Source organism: Pituophis catenifer, unplaced genomic scaffold (genome assembly GCF_029215685.1).
Source record: "Pituophis catenifer annectens isolate HBS135680 unplaced genomic scaffold, rPitCat1.0.hap2 SCAF_2, whole genome shotgun sequence".
Lineage (NCBI taxonomy): Eukaryota > Metazoa > Chordata > Lepidosauria > Squamata > Colubridae > Pituophis > Pituophis catenifer.
This window is the reverse complement of record NW_027256882.1, coordinates 260043817-260059310: the sequence shown is the minus strand read 5'-3', so window position 1 is coordinate 260059310 and position 15494 is coordinate 260043817. Positions and strand designations below refer to the sequence as shown.

General features: G+C 36.7%; 2 protein-coding genes across 3 annotated transcripts in view; one reads left to right on the top strand and one right to left on the bottom strand.

Moving 5' to 3' along the window:
* Window positions 1–385: 385 nt before the first annotated feature.
* On the bottom strand, window positions 386–14563 carry DHFR (dihydrofolate reductase). Of its 2 annotated transcripts, none has more exons than XM_070938799.1 (6): window positions 14181–14563; window positions 12826–12875; window positions 11752–11857; window positions 7231–7357; window positions 1083–1198; window positions 386–875 (listed from the first exon to the last, which is right to left on the bottom strand). In XM_070938799.1, the coding sequence occupies exons 1-6, from the start codon at window positions 14561–14563 to the stop codon at window positions 797–799; spliced, it is 861 nt and encodes a 286-aa protein (XP_070794900.1). In that variant the 3' UTR covers window positions 386–796. The 2 variants fall into 2 exon arrangements, with proteins under 2 accessions (XP_070794900.1, XP_070794901.1); XM_070938800.1 differs by lacking the exon at window positions 14181–14563 and adding an exon at window positions 13521–13587.
* The window catches only part of MSH3 (mutS homolog 3), a 47603-nt gene continuing 46566 nt past the window's right edge, over window positions 14458–15494 (top strand). The window contains exon 1 of the mRNA XM_070938801.1: window positions 14458–14734. Coding sequence (XP_070794902.1) covers window positions 14615–14734 — 120 coding nt within the window. The 5' untranslated portion in view covers window positions 14458–14614. The remainder of the gene's footprint in view (window positions 14735–15494) is intronic.

The following is a 15494-nucleotide window of genomic DNA, read 5'->3' as shown; positions in this document are numbered from 1 at the left end:
TACCTTCTTCAGCAAGCCATGGCTTAGTGCAATCTGTGAATCTTCCATGCATGTGGATCACTGTCACAGAATTCTGCATAAATATGTGTTTAGCCTAAATACATGCAATGAATATTTATGTACCGGTATATAAATCTGGAGTATGGCATTTGTAATTTTCCAGAACTTCTGATCTACAATTTCTGTCACCATTAATACAAAGAACAGTACTACAACATTTGGAAAATTTCCAAATTATTCTTGACACAAACAGATCAAATGTTTTAATATGATAAATATATATATAAGCTAGACAAGTAGACTTATCATTCAAAAAGCAGGATTTTAGAATCCACTATTTTATTAATGAAAAATAAACATGGAATGTATTTAATAGTACAAATATTTATGAACATGAAAGAGCTAGAATTGAACAATAGAAGAGAAACTTCATCTTTTTAATTATTAACATTAATTCGGAAATACATCTTACAACCTTCAGAATTATGATTTTCACCTGCTTTCTGGCATGAAATATGTAATACAGATGCTCCTCTTCCTGATTTTCAACAGCTAAACTGAGCTATATTTGCAAATAAATCTTTCTTTGCTTACAGCAGAGGCAGCAATTCTCAATAGAGCTGCTATAGTGGAATTTTTTTTTTTTTTTGCACAATAGCTTCAATAAATGGGGGGAAGGATGAGTACAAAGGCACTTTTTTTCTTCCTGGAGAGAATAAAATGCAAGCAAAAGTCTTGATTAATTCTGCAAATAGATTAAGATCTACAGGGTAATTTTGCTCATATCGAATAAGATCTAGATGATATTTTCATAAACTTCAAATTTATACTGAATTCCATTCTCTTCCTGGATATCAACAGGGATACCTGTATAACTTGAGAGACAAATAATAATTTAGTGGATAAATACTTTTTAAATTGAAAGTAACAAGAAATGTTATTTTCTATTCATACTATATTGTTAAACCAAATATATTTCTTCAAGTTTTACTACAGTGGAGATAAATCAATGAAATGTTTTATATTGCTAGTATAAATACATGGAATTGACAAAAAGATATTTTTGTTTATATAATACTTACTTAGGTAGAAGTCTGTATTTTTTAAGATCAATTTCTGGAAAAAATGTATCACTTTCAAAGTCATGCATAATTCTTGTCACAAACAGTTGGTGATAGATTGGCCTCTCCATTGCTTCCTTTGAAAAGAGCAAGACATAGTGAATGAGTTTTAGTTATTTAGCAACATGAAAAATATTTGTTCCCTGAACACGGGCCTGGTGGCTCAGCAGACTGATAGCATTGTGATTAACACCAGCTGTCTGCAATTACTGTAAGTTCGAATCTCACCAGGCTCAAGGTTGACTCAGCCTTCCATTTTTTCTAAGGTAGGTAAATTGAGGACCCAGTTTGTGGGGGCAATAAACTGACTTTGTATAAATATACAAAAGTATGAAGGCTATTGCTTAACGCATTGTAAGCCTCCCTGAGTCTGAGGCAGCATATAAATCAAATTTAAAAAAAAAAAAAAGCATTATTTTGGTAAGCAGTTTTAATAATATGTTTAGTTTAAAGAAAAATAAATTTTGGACTTAAATATCCAAAGAATGAAAAGGGAAGATGTGTTCCTAAAAACACAAGAATAAACTTGCTGGAATAGGAGAACTGCCCATCCTACCATTAGTTAGGTAGTTGTATGTGGAAGTCACAACAGGACAGAAAAAAAAACCTCTTTGTTTATTACCAGCTCACTAGTACAAAGATTTCCTCCATATTTTGTATTATATGGCTGGGTCTTCATATTAGAGTACACTAAAGTGTAGTTGGCTAGTTTGTAGCTCAGAATGGATATAAAAAGGATAAATGTTAAGACAGAAATTTGATAAAATAGACAAACAAAATATTATTGTTATTATTGTATCAACGTTATTGGGATGTTATTGTAAACATTTTAATTACAATTGCCTAAAAACAACTGTACCCAGACAAATGTTTGATTGAAATGGAATTTTTATATGTTATTCAAATAAAGTAAATAAAACATGAAAAAAAAAAAAAGAATGGACATTTAGGCAAATTGGTTAATTGAGAAAACAATGATTAAAGGGAACCATGAGTTAGCATGGGCAGGAAGTACATTAATATAAAGTAGAAAATGTTTTCGTGACTTGATAATATATTCTTGCAGACTGATATCCTATCAAGAGTTTATTTTGTAGGAGGGTTCCTTGGTGCTCTCTGACCTTGGTTGTTTCCTTGCAGAGGTTTTATAACCAAACTAGGTAACATCATCAGTGCTAGAAAACAACAGAGCTCAGAGAGTGCAAAGGAAAACTCATATCAGCCCTGAGCTACAAATATTCTCCTTTATTGTGATAGAAGTAAAGCATTTTGAAACAATGTGTCTTTTGATCAGTGATTTTCTTTAGTTTCTAGATGCAAAGGGAAACATTTCTTGTAAAATAGTATGAAAATTAGCAGATCATATAGCTCACTTTCCTGCTTTTCTTCCACTGAACAGTTAATCTGAAGAAAATTCACTTAATGCATTATTAACTACAGCTTTGACAAATGCCAGTTCATGCAGATCTAATCCAATTTTTTAAGCGTAAGCACTTACAGGGAACATGACTGTTCTAATTATAAATGTCTTCAGGTGAAAAAGAAGAAAAACATTTTCACTGGCTACTGTTCTATCATTTACTATCCAAGAAAAAGTATCAAATAAAATTTGCCTAGGACAGTGATGGCGAACCTTTTCGGCAACGTGCCCAAATTGGAACAGGTGCACGCACATGCGTGTACGCCGGACCGCCGGAAACCTGAAGACCAGCTGGCCAGCGTGCATGCGCATGTTGGAAACTGAAGACCAAGTGGCTGGTGCGCGTGCCCACAGAGCGGGCTCTGCGTGCCACCTCTGGCATGCATGCCATAGGTTCACAATCACAGGCCTAGGATTCACTAATATTCTCATTACATTCTTCTAAAACTGAGCAATACTATGACACTTTAATATACTTGGTTGGTTTACAATCTATGCAAATCCAGAAAATTTGCTTAATTCAATAATATATGGTAGGGCCATCTAACTGATAAATGCTTTTAGGAATAAAGACACATATAGTTTATATAGTTTATATAACACAATTGAACAAGACTCATATCTTGGTTATTTACCTCAGCTATGTGTTGATTAGCTTTTCCTAACCTGATGGCACAAAATTCTACAATTCTAGCCAGCGTGGATATTGGAGGCGCTACCTGGGAATTGAGGTGGAATTGCTGTGGTTTACTGCAATATCCCAGTCCTCAACATTCCTCTCTTGAAAATGAGGTCAAGGCAAAATACGACTTTTGACTCTGTTGGGTGAAAAACCTGAGATCACCAGCATTTTGGCTAAAACTTTAATTCTTTGATCCTTGTTTCTTTTGTCCAGCAGCAGAAAGATACAGCTACTGCTGGATGCATTATCATACAAAACATTTTATAGAATGGAAATATTTGTTTATATATTCAAATCTCCAATGTAATTGCTCTAAATTTATACAAATCATTTTAGAAAAAGGATTCCTTTATTTAAGCAAAGCTATCATTAGGATTTATCTATCTTGTAAATATATTACTGATTTAGTTTTAATATAACATTTTAACATTTACAAGTAATTTTGTATAAATTATTAAGAAACTATTAATAAGTCTTTAGTATTTACTTATGGATTAAAAACAACATTCTCAGTACTAATTTACATGGATAAGTGATAAAAACTATCTAGATATTGTTGGTACATAAATGTAAACAAAACAAAAACATTACATCTTGGTATTGACTCAAACTAATAATTACAACCATATTGTTAAATATTTAGATTTTTGCTTCTTTGCTCAAATTTATAACACTTCTCCCATAATTCCTACAGATTCTGGCTTTAAGGTTCTATTCAATGTATAGCCTAGTAAAAATGCTTTCTGCAATACAGCAGGGAGTAAACTATTTTGTCACAAAAAAGAAATCCATCATGTGTTTGAGATTTATTATATTAATTACATGAAAATATGGAGGAAAAGGTCTAAAGCCATAAACAGAAAGAGAAAAATATGTTTTTTGACGACTTAAAAACTGCTTTTTAGATGAGGAGTAACGTATTTTGTTAGCACGGGTAACAAAAGACCTTCATTTCTCATTATTCACTAACTGATAAGTTAAATATCACATCTCTTGTTCTCCTTACAAATGAGTAACACTTTGCACAATGCATTAATCAAAATGAGTCAGGTGAAGTTCTCTCTTGGAGTATAAAATAAACTTGACTAATTATTTGCCACTGACAGCTGTTCATGAATTTCTGCTCAGAAAAATCTATTCAGCAGTTTTGAACCAGGTCATTTAAACCTTTAGCTTTTTGCCTTTCTGCATATAAAATTTGTAAAGGCTGCATAAAAAGTAAATGGATATTTTCACAAGCTGACTGAAATAGGTGGTGCGGTAGTAAATACAATCTATGTATTTTCAAGTCATACTAAATGAAAGATCTAAATGATAATCCACATTGAAACTGTATGTACATATGTATTTTCAACCCAAATAACATTTTACAGCTAGAGATTTAGAAATTGGTGAGATTATATTTAAATAAATGTAACTTGGGTGAAAATTTCTGCTGCAAGCTAACCTAGCAATGGTTTTCCTAAACATTTTCTGCAATTTTATTAAGTGAAAATTTTCAAAAACAAATCTCTATTGAAAATTGGATTACATCAAATAAATGTATTCATATCCCATTATCAACAAATAATATCCATGAGTAATTCATTTTTAATACTTCCCATTCATGACATAGAGCAGGCATGTCCAACCCATGGCCCACAGGCCAAATGCAGCCCTGGACAGCTAGTAATGTGACCCCACAAGATAGTAAACTTTTAACATTATGTGATTTTTAGTCATACCATGTTTTCCCGAAAATAAGACCCTGTCTTATATTTTTTTGAACCCTGAAATAAGCACTTGGCCTTATTTTTGGGAAAGTCTTATTATTTTGCGGTTCGTGGCGCAAGATGGGGCTCCTCTTGCTGTCTTACCTAATTTCCAGCTCTGCATTAATATTTTCGGGGAGGGCTTATTTTCGGGGGAAAGCTTATTTTAGCACATGCGGTCAAAAGCCCGATTAGCCTTATTATCAGGGGATGTCTTATTTTCGGGGAAACAGGGTAGTTATATATTTTATATGTGGCCCAAAACAATTTCTTTTACTTAATGCAGCCAGGCAAGCCAAAAGGTTGGGCATACTCTATAGAGCCTATTTTTCAGAAAACCTACGGTAGTCTTCACTTAACAATAGTAATGTGGCCTGGAATTTCCATCACAAAGCACGATGTCACATGATTGCATCCCTTAGTGACAGCAATCCTGGCAGTCCCTGTTGCCTTCTTAAGAAAAGATGACAGGTCATTAAGCAAGAATCTCATATGTGGGAGATTTGAAATTTCCTGCTGGCTTCCAATAAGCAAAGTCAAAGGGAAAGCTAGCAAAAAGTCACACATTGAAATCACAATAAACATTTCCTTAGGTGAATTGACGTTCGCCATCTGAAAATATTATCTGCTGGTGTTTGAAAACAATTTGAAACACACTTTAAGGCAAAATCACTCATATTCACTCTGAGCTGGAGGCCAAATGGGCAAAACCTTATGAGATAACCAAGATAACAACTAGTAAGATCACTTGGGATTCTTTTGAGCCTATGAATCTTGAGGAAATTAACAGGGTGCCCTAAGGAATGAAATCATTTACAAATTACATCACTGTCCTTCTTGGATGACATGTGCAGCCAGAGAAGGCATGATAGCATTGACACTGAATGTGTAAATTTAAAATTGGGTTTGATCACATAATGACTTACTTAATGATTCCATTGCTTAGTGACCAAAATTCCAGTCCCATTAAAAGTCCAGTTAAAAGTAGTTTTTTTAAAAATATAATTTTGAATTTCTTTGGTGTTTAGTTATTTATTATTTATTATTACTTATCCCAAAAGTGCTTTTTTCAAAAGAAAACTGGACTTCATTTTTTTCCTTGAAGATGTTTTGCTTCCCATCCAAGAAGCTTCCTCAGTTGAAGAAGCTTCTTGAGTGAGAAGTGAAACGTCTTCAAGAAAAAAACATGTTCAGTTGTCTTTTGAAAAAGCCTTTTTCGGACAACCATGACCTGGATTACTGAGAATCTTCATAGACGTTTGTTATTACTTATTTGTTAAATTTATTTGCTGCCTGTTTAGCTACTCTAGGCGGCTTACAACTATTAAAAAGGAAGAAAGGAAAAGGGTGTAAACAGAAGTATAATACTAGAACAATAAAATAAACAGTGAAAAAGAACATAAGAATACATCAATATGGTAACGAAAAGATGGACGGGTGAAGAGTAGAAAGCAGGAAGGAGGGAGGAGGGGGACAGACCTTATCTTAGAGAGTAAGATGTTCCAAAGGGCTTTAGCTTAGATATGAATATTTGGAAACATTTTATTGATCTTAGTGAAACTTTTATATATATATAAAAATATATATTTACAAAATACATGTAATCAGTTTGAAAGAAAGCTTAAAATATTAAGGATGCATATCAATAAACCATAAACAATATTCTGAGAATGCTAAATTAGATATGAACAAAATATTTAGATTTAATAGAAGTCATCATATAACAATATTTTGTTACCAATTATGATTTTATTTGTTATATTAAGGATATAATATTCCAAACTAATAAAGGATTTGTAATAACTAGATTGCCATGACTCAAAATGAAAAAAGCAAAAATGAAAAGAGTGGGCTCTTGACATCATTATATTTGATGATTTTCATGCACTTCATATAATTCAGGTAAATAACAGAATCAGTAAATAGAATTAGAATATTTATAAAATGGAACCATTTATTGCAGCAATATTTTAATCAAATTGTAACACTGGATCAGTTGCAGCGTTTAAATTGTATTAATTTATCTTACTGACCTTTATGTCTTTTACAATTCAATAATGATGATTTGATTTTTTTTGTATCACCATTATGAATTTTATCCAAATTGATTTAACTTTATTAAGTTGAAAAGGAAGATAAGGGGGAAAATGCACATATTCTGTGAAACCTGAGAACTGTTATAAAACAACTAATCATCCAAATCAACCAAAAAGTTAATCTCTGATTATTAGATTATTTAAAGATGTTAAATTATACCTTATATAGTGAACTTCCTCCAACTATCCAAATCTTGTCTACCTTTCTTTTCATCTCTGGTGTTTCAAGATGATCTAGGGCTTCTTCCAGACTTTTAGCCAAATAATGGGCTCCTTCAGGAACATCCCTTAAAGCATAAACACATGATACCAATGAAAATCCAAGGACATTGGGGGCATAGATGTAGCATAACATAGTAGTTGGACTTACTTTGAAGCATCTTTCTGGCCACCAAAAGACAAACCTATCAGAAAAAGTCTATGGAGATTCATCCAGGTCATGGTTATCCCAAAGGTGCTTTTTCAAAAGGCAACTGGACTTTGTTTTTCTTTGAAGACAATTCACTTCTTATCCAAGAAGCTTCTTCAACTCTGACTGGATGGTGCGGAATGGATTTATATTCCTTGCAGACAGCTGGTATTTGCTTTCTTTTAGAGTGTCGCTGAGGCCAACTGGAGCTTTATCTGTATCCTCAGGGTCACCTGAGTAGTGCAAATTGGTGTGGAGCCCTCTTGGAATTGCTGAAAAGACTGTGTTGTAGAAAGGAGATAGATGATGTCATATCCATCCCCCTCTGTTGAGAGAGGGCTGTTCAGTTTTGACATAGATGCCCTTTTTGACCCCTCTTTCAAACCAGAGTCCTCTCTGTCCAAAATGTGAGCTTTGCTGTCTCCAAAAGAGTAGCCTTTGTCTTTTAAATGCAGATGGACTTCTGCACCTTGTCCTGATGGGTTTGTTTTCCTACTTGGATCAGGAGGCTCTCCTCACAGTCACTCATGCCTTTGTCACCTCACGGTTAGATTATTGCAACACGCTCTACATGGGACTACCCTTGAAAAGTGTTCGGAGACTATAGTTGGTCCAGAACGCAGCCGCACGAGCTGTCGTGGGTGCACCTAGATACACCCACATTACACCAATTCTCCGCGAGCTGCACTGGCTCCCTGTTGGTCTCTGGTCACAATTCAAGGTGTTGGTTATTACCTTTAAAGCCCTACATGGCTCAGGGCCAGGTTATCTTCGAGACCACCTTCTACCGCATAGCTCCCAGTGACCGGTAAAATCCCACAGAGTTAGTCTCCTCCGGGTCCCATCAGCTAAACAATGCCGGCTGGCGGGCCCGCGGGGGAGGGCCTTCTCGGTGGCTTCCCCAGCTCTCTGGAACCAGTTACCTCCTGAGATCCGGACCATCCCAACCCTAAGCGGTGAAGACCTGGCTTTTCTGGCAGGCCTGGGGCCGTTGATCTCACTGTTGCGATCTGGCGAGATCCGGCCATGAATGGTGTGAATGGGTTTTAATTGTTTTTAATGTTTTAATTTTTAATGTTTTTATATGTGGTTTTTAAATGCATTGTAAGCCACCTTGAGTCTTTGGAGAAAGGCGGCATACAAGTTGAACAAACAAACAAACAAACAAACAAACAAGCAAACAAATGTTGTGCCATGTGTTTTTGAGGTGGCTGTTTTGTTTCCCAACGTACAGATCTCACTGCATTGTACAGTATGTACAATGTCTCACTGCATTGTACAGCATATACCATATTGCTCAGTTTGTGTCTGGATGTTTTATCCTTGGGTGTATCCAGTCAGAACTGAAGAAACTTCTTGGATGAGAAGTGAAATGTCTTAAAAAAAAAACAAGGAAATCCAGTTGCCTCTTGAAAAAGCACCTTTGGGACTAACAGGAAAAGATTAAAGGCAAGGCTCAAGACTTCATTATGTTCCATGGAGGAAACCTCTCCTTTCAGATGCATGCATTGACTTCAGCTGAATATAGTTCAATATTTTACTGAAGAGATGTTGTATTCCAGATATTAAGGGCAACTGAAGAGGAAGGTATATCATGTGCTTTGTTTAGGTATCAGCTTTTCCTCTCCCCTTCCCCCCACAAAACTGCTTAAATGAAAGAGTTCTGCCATGGTTCCTAATTTTTGAGGTATGGTCCCTGAATTTGGAGTGTTATTATTGGGTTAGACTGAGACTCATGTTGTTGTCACCATTTTATATGGTGAAAACAGCAGAGCCATGAGGTGGAAGTCTCCTTTATTGGCCGTTGGAATATGAGGGATGGCCAGGAAGCAAATCCACTCTTTTATGTTGCAGGCTGAGAGAGAAAAGACAAGGCTGGTTCCAGGCAACAGTATGTGGGGAGAATTTCTAGGCCCTAACGCAATGATCTATTTTTTTTACAGGACTGCTCCAAGAGAGAAACTGTAGAGGCAGAGGCAGGGACAGTAGCTAATCACAGGTCCACAGGGCAGTCCTATCTGCTTGGGAAGCATATCATTGTTGGGACACTCACTGCTATTACAAAAGGCAAAAAGCAGCAGGATAAGGCACTGCCTGTGGTCCTTCGGAACAAAGGAACCAGCCAAAACCTTGCTCTTGTGCTACCTAACAAAAGAGAGCCAAAGGAGGAGTTTCAGCTCCCTGTTTTGATCCGTTTCAGTGCACAACAAGAATCCACTCAGAGAAAAGAAATAGCGGACGCCTCAGAAACAATGGCAGCTGCTTCTTGCAAGTTTGTTGTATTGCCTCAGACGGTATTTAACCAAGACCCTCATGAGGCAATTGAGCCTCATCAAGTATCCAGCAGGACCTGACGGCTTGTTTGTTCACTGTACAGACTATCTACTGCCTTCTTCACTATATTTAAAATTACATGTGGTGCTGGCTACCAGCCAGGTTGGTCTCAAAAAAGGGTTGGAGCAATTAATGGAAGTCATGGGAATCAACAGCTATTAGCCTTGATGGTAGCAAGATTGCCTCTGAAGGCTAACTTGGGACAATAGAGGGCTTCCTTGTACAGTTGGTTGGCACTGTGAGAACAGATTGCTAGACTAGATGGGCCAGTAGGACGATCCAGTAGGACATTTCTTATGTTCTTCAATAAAAGGTATTCAAATCAGCAACATACAAATTAAGAACAGCAAATGAAAGTGTTGCCTATTTTTAAAAAAATAGTGGAAGTGGGAATACTGTACAAATTATCTTGACACATGAGTAGAAATATTAAAAGCAGCTTTTAGAAATAATTGATTATTGAATGCAGAGTCTGTTCTTGGGACAGAAGAACTGGCTATCTCTTATTTTTACTTCCAACATCACATAAAAGGATTTTAGTCTTCTTGTGTAAATTTATATATTTATTTATTCTTATTTATATAACCACTCATCTCACATACTGTATGTATACTAGATAGTTTACAATAAAAGAAAAAATGCATCCAATAAAAAAAATAAAACACATAGTAGCCAAGCATCAAAAAAATAATTCTTAAGAAAGTTCACTTCGTAGAAGGTTGCGTTTTGGTTTTTTTTGCTTCTAAGATAGGTTTCATGTATCTGTAAATGCATCTGATTCATGTAAAATTTGCTCTCCCAATCAAACCAGCAGAGGGCATACTCACTGTCTAGAATACTCTACTCCAGTGTTCACCAACCTTTCCAGCTTTGTGGACTGGTGGGGGCGGCAGAGGGTATGTACATGCATGCTTGCCTGCCCTTTCCGCAGCCCAGTTGCAAACAGCTCACGGCCACTTGTGGCCTCCAGCCCAGAGGTTGGAGATCCCTGCTCTACTCTATCCATTCCTGCCTAGGTGACTAAGTTTTTTTTCAAATTTAAGTTAGTTAAAATACTGCTCATCCATGAAAGTCAAGCAGTATTCAATTTTAATGCAATAAAGTTAAAATATTAAAACTTTAAAACAAATTAATTAAATAAATTAAACAATAATAAATAAATAAATAATAATAAATAAATAATAAATAAATTAAACAAGCCAGTATAATCCTTCAAAATGCTTGGAAATATACATTAAATATAATAAACTCCTAAAATTGATAGCAACATCAACATTAATTAAACTTGAATTCCAAATTTATTTATTTATTTATTTATTTAAAATTAAGGTGAATATTTTTTAGGTTTAATATGTTGTTTTTGTGCCTTTGGAATGAAATATATGAATTTATGTCAAACACATATCTGCTTTAGGAACCCTAATTGAATTACCGCACTTCGGCAATAGATTTAGAAGTTATAGTGAAGAGGGTAGGCACTTTGATTTGGAATAGCAAGTAACTTAATCATAACAATCTGCTGATATATTAATGTGGGGTTTCTCCAGATTATACAAACTGTTTTTAAAACTCAAAGAAATAATACATATATTATTGGGCTAAAAACCAATCTTAATGAAATCTATATGTATTATTAATGCAATAAAATTAACATATATTTATTGGGGATACTAACTAAAAAACCAAGTTCTTTGCAATCTGTTCAGGAAATCAAAGATATGTGAAAGTGGAATATCCATGAATATCTCACATTAAAATGAAAAGAAATTATTGCTGCTAAACAATTCTGTGACAGAATGGCTGTATGTATTTCTGAACAAGTAAATGATACTTAATCAAATATAATTATTTAAAAGTTGGTGTGCTACCATGTTAATATCACTCTCAACAATCAGTTTACTCATTGTAGCTGGAAAAAAAATCAACATTGGTACTTACTTCAGTTCTTTACTAAGTACTATATTAATTCTGTTTTTTAAAGGACGATGTTTCTCAGGGATGGAGAACCAAGTCTTCCTACCCATTATGACCACATTTTGCTTTCCTGTAAAATGAAAATATATTTAATGTGATTATGTAGTGACACCTAGTGGTTATAGTGTGGTATATTTAGTCAACCTTTTCAAGCAATACTGTTACACTTTTCAAAACTTTGGAGAAAAGCTCTTGGTATCAGTGGCTCACTGCGAGAAGCTCAGCTAGAGAAGAAAGTAAAATTTGGATGGCCTCTGATGAAGGGCGATTCCCATTTTTTTAAAAAAAATATCTGTGCATTTGTGATTCCTGACACACAGCACAAAAAATTAGGGAATTTGGATTGCAAATGTATCAAGAAAATGTAAAGTTCTGTATGAAATAGCCATCTTTATATTTTATAGTCTATTTTCTGGCTAATTGTTGGATTTTACATTTTTTATTGATTTTGTTATGATACTGTGGTGTTCTTTGTCTGGTGTGGGGATTGTTTCCTAATCGTTCTATTGGTTTTTATTGCTGACACAAAATCCTTTCCTGATTTGAAAATTATTTTGTTGTAAAATGGTGGAAGAGACATGTCCTTCCAACAGCGTCTCCTAAACTTCTTTCTCTTCTGATGCAATCTAGTCCCAGCAACCTTTCTCCTCTATTCCTTCTCTCCAGAATATAAATTGGGGCAAGTCTCTGCATGACTGACAGTTCTAATATCCTATTATCACATGGACTGATGAATTGATTCTTACATTAATAAGGATAGAAATGAACACAAAGTGCACTTAGTCGTGTAGCCTCTAGTCGAAAGAATTACATAAGAGCTAGGTGGTTCCTTATTCTCTAGGTCAGGGGTGTCATACTCGATTGCATCATGTGACGTATCATGATATATCGCAATGTATTTTGCCTTTATGGAGCCGGGGTGGGCGTGGCCTGCATGTGATGCATCTGGCCTGCAGTCATAAAGATGCCACAGTTCCCTACCTCTGTTCTAAACAATGACAGCCATTACCCAATCCAGGAAAAATTAGCCACTATTACCTTCTTCTTTAGTTGTCATTGTCATTTTCTGAAAATGCTTATACTCATTCCTGTAGAAAAACAAAAACACATTTTGTGATTATGTAACTTTCATGAGCACTCTCTATCATTAGTCTCAAGACCTGGACACTTATTTGAATCATGTGCAATGGTTTAATCAAGCAAGTGTGCGTGCACGCGCACACCCAACCTCCGCCCCCCAGTCCCATAAAATATTTTTCCAAATCCAGGATGCCTGTCTAGATAATAGAAAAACTCCATGAAATGTTAAGATCTAAACTCCCTTAATGTTCTTTGGTTCTGCTCTTACGTCAAGGTATCAAACCACAAAGGAATAGTAATGCACTTAATTCACACAGACCAATTTTAATTTTTACAGTGTCTCTACATTGCAATTCTCTTATTTACAATGTTCAGTTCTACTCCTTCAGACAGTACAGGTAGTCCTTGACTTTCAACAGTTCATTTAGTGACTTACGACCATTACACGTGATTTACATTCAGATGCTTTTGACTTTTGCATTTAGGCCGGTTGCAGTGTCCCAGAATCATATGATATCCTTTTGCAACCTTCTGACAAGCAAAGTCAATGGGGAAACCGGATTCACTTAACGTGCAATTTAACAATTTAAAAACTGGAGTGTTTCACTTAATAAATGTGGTGAGAAAACTCGTAAAATGGGGCAAATACTTACATTTCTCTCTTAACAACATAAATGTTGGGCTCAATTGTTGTTGTAAGTTGACAACTACCTGTATATCCCGAGGGACAACACAGAACACACCCCACCCAGAAACATGCCCTTTATCCACTTAACGCAATGTGTAAGTTTGCCGTCCCAAAGGTCAGTGATCTGCTGAAACATTATTTAACTGGGTGATTTCTGCCTGAGGGTGGGTAGGGAGACATTTTATCTCTTGCTTCAAGCTTTTGTCCAGAACTGGAGTATCGAGCTTTGAAAAGTAAGAGGATTTCAAGCACTTTCTAATTATTTGGCTGGTGGAAAAATAATGCTGTTCGTTGAAAATTGGTTCAGATGAAAAGGGCAGATGCTCCACATACCCAGCTTCGCAGTAGTGCTGGTTAAGGACTGGCAGAGGGAAAATACATTCAACAATACACTATTGTTAAGAGTTCACTGAAGAAAAAACTTGCTCTAAAAAATATCTGCTAGCCTCTGGGTTAAAAAAAAAAAGTCTGGTCGTATTAACTACAACTCCCAAGCTACACCACACCCATTCAGAGAAATAATTCAATGCAACTTCCATTGCAAGGCAAGCAATGCACACTGGGAGTTGTGGTTTTTCTCTTTCGCGGTAAAGCGCGGGATGAAAGAAAAGAAGCCGGACTGTACCTGAGCGGAGGCCAAGGAAGCTTTCCGTCTTTTCCAATGCCCATGTTGTTGCACACAGCAACGATCGAGTACAGAGATTCTACCATCGTTCTTTTTTCGCCGCAGCAACTAGGCGAACCCCTTTTCTCGCTAGACTTCTGAGCAAAGGAACCCGCGGAGCATGCGCAGAGAGACGCGTCTCCCGCGCGGAGAGAAGGGCGGGTGGTCTTGGCAGCCATGATGGTGGGGTCGGTTTCGCTGACTGGCGAAGTCGGAGCGCTTCTCTGACCTAACGACGCCCGCGCTTCATCCGTCGCGGGAAGGAAGAGCCCGGGAAGCCGCCGGCAGACGGGTCTTCCTAGAGCTCCGCCGGCGACCTGCGCGGCTCGTCTCAAGCGGCTCATCGCAGGCGGTGGCTACTTTCTTAATATCTCTGCTCTTGCACCAAGTCTGCGATGCTGCCTGGGCGAAGGAGGAGGCGGCCTAACCCCGGTGACCGGTCTCGGGACCAGCCCGTGTTAAGTAAATTCTTCCCGCCGGTGGCATCTTTGCAGAGCAGCGGCTCCGCCGAGGAGGTGAAAAAGCATTTTCTAACGCCTGACGCCACTGCTCAGCATACGGTGCCACCCCGATGGTGGTTAAAGGCTGCAGGGCGAAGCTGGGTCCTCGTTCGTTAAAACTCCTGCATTGACCCTCTTGCTTTTTTGTGGCCCATTTAATGCACCGTGATTGGGTTGGGTAATTTTAGCGATAATTCCCCCCCCTCCATCCCGTTTTAGCCTTAAATAATGAGACAGCCTGCTGAGCCTGGCAGGATTGACCTCTCCAATGGTTATTAGAAGTCAGGCTGTAGTAGTAGTTGCAGAACAGTAGATTAGCAGAGCTGCTAATCCTACTTGGAAAGCTTTCCCTTCAAAAAATTAAATGCATTTTAAAAAATAATAATATTAAGTTTGGGATCTTTGCATTCTACTCTTTCGTGCTGTGACACGTACCTATTAGAATTCAAGAGCACCCAACAAAATTTGTTTTGGCCGCAGCTTGATGGTAAATGGAGTCAGACCACTTGAAATATACTGAAATTTCATTATGGTAGTTGAAAACAACAACCTCAAAGCAGGAGTATAAGGGGAACACTCTGAGCCCCAAATAGTACTTACAGAATTGATGAATAAGCACCCTGCTTGCTTTCTTCCCATCACAGCAGCAGTGGGATTAGGACACCCAGGAATCTCCCTTCTGTTCAGTCATTCAAAATACGGGTAGTCCTCAATTTATGATCACAATTGAGACCAAAATTTATGTTGTTAAGTGAAAAATTTGTTAAGTGAGTTT

Coding starts and splice junctions, on each gene's coding strand:
- DHFR (XM_070938799.1), bottom strand. CDS start 14,563: ATGAGCCGCTTGAGACGAGCCGCGCAGGTCGCCGGCGGAGCTCTAGGA. Junction 7,358..11,751: donor GTACTTAGTAAAGAACTGAA/GTAAGTACCAAT, acceptor TTATGCTTTAAG/GGATGTTCCTGAAGGAGCCC. Junction 876..1,082: donor AAATACAGACTTCTACCTAA/GTAAGTATTATA, acceptor TTGTCTCTCAAG/TTATACAGGTATCCCTGTTG.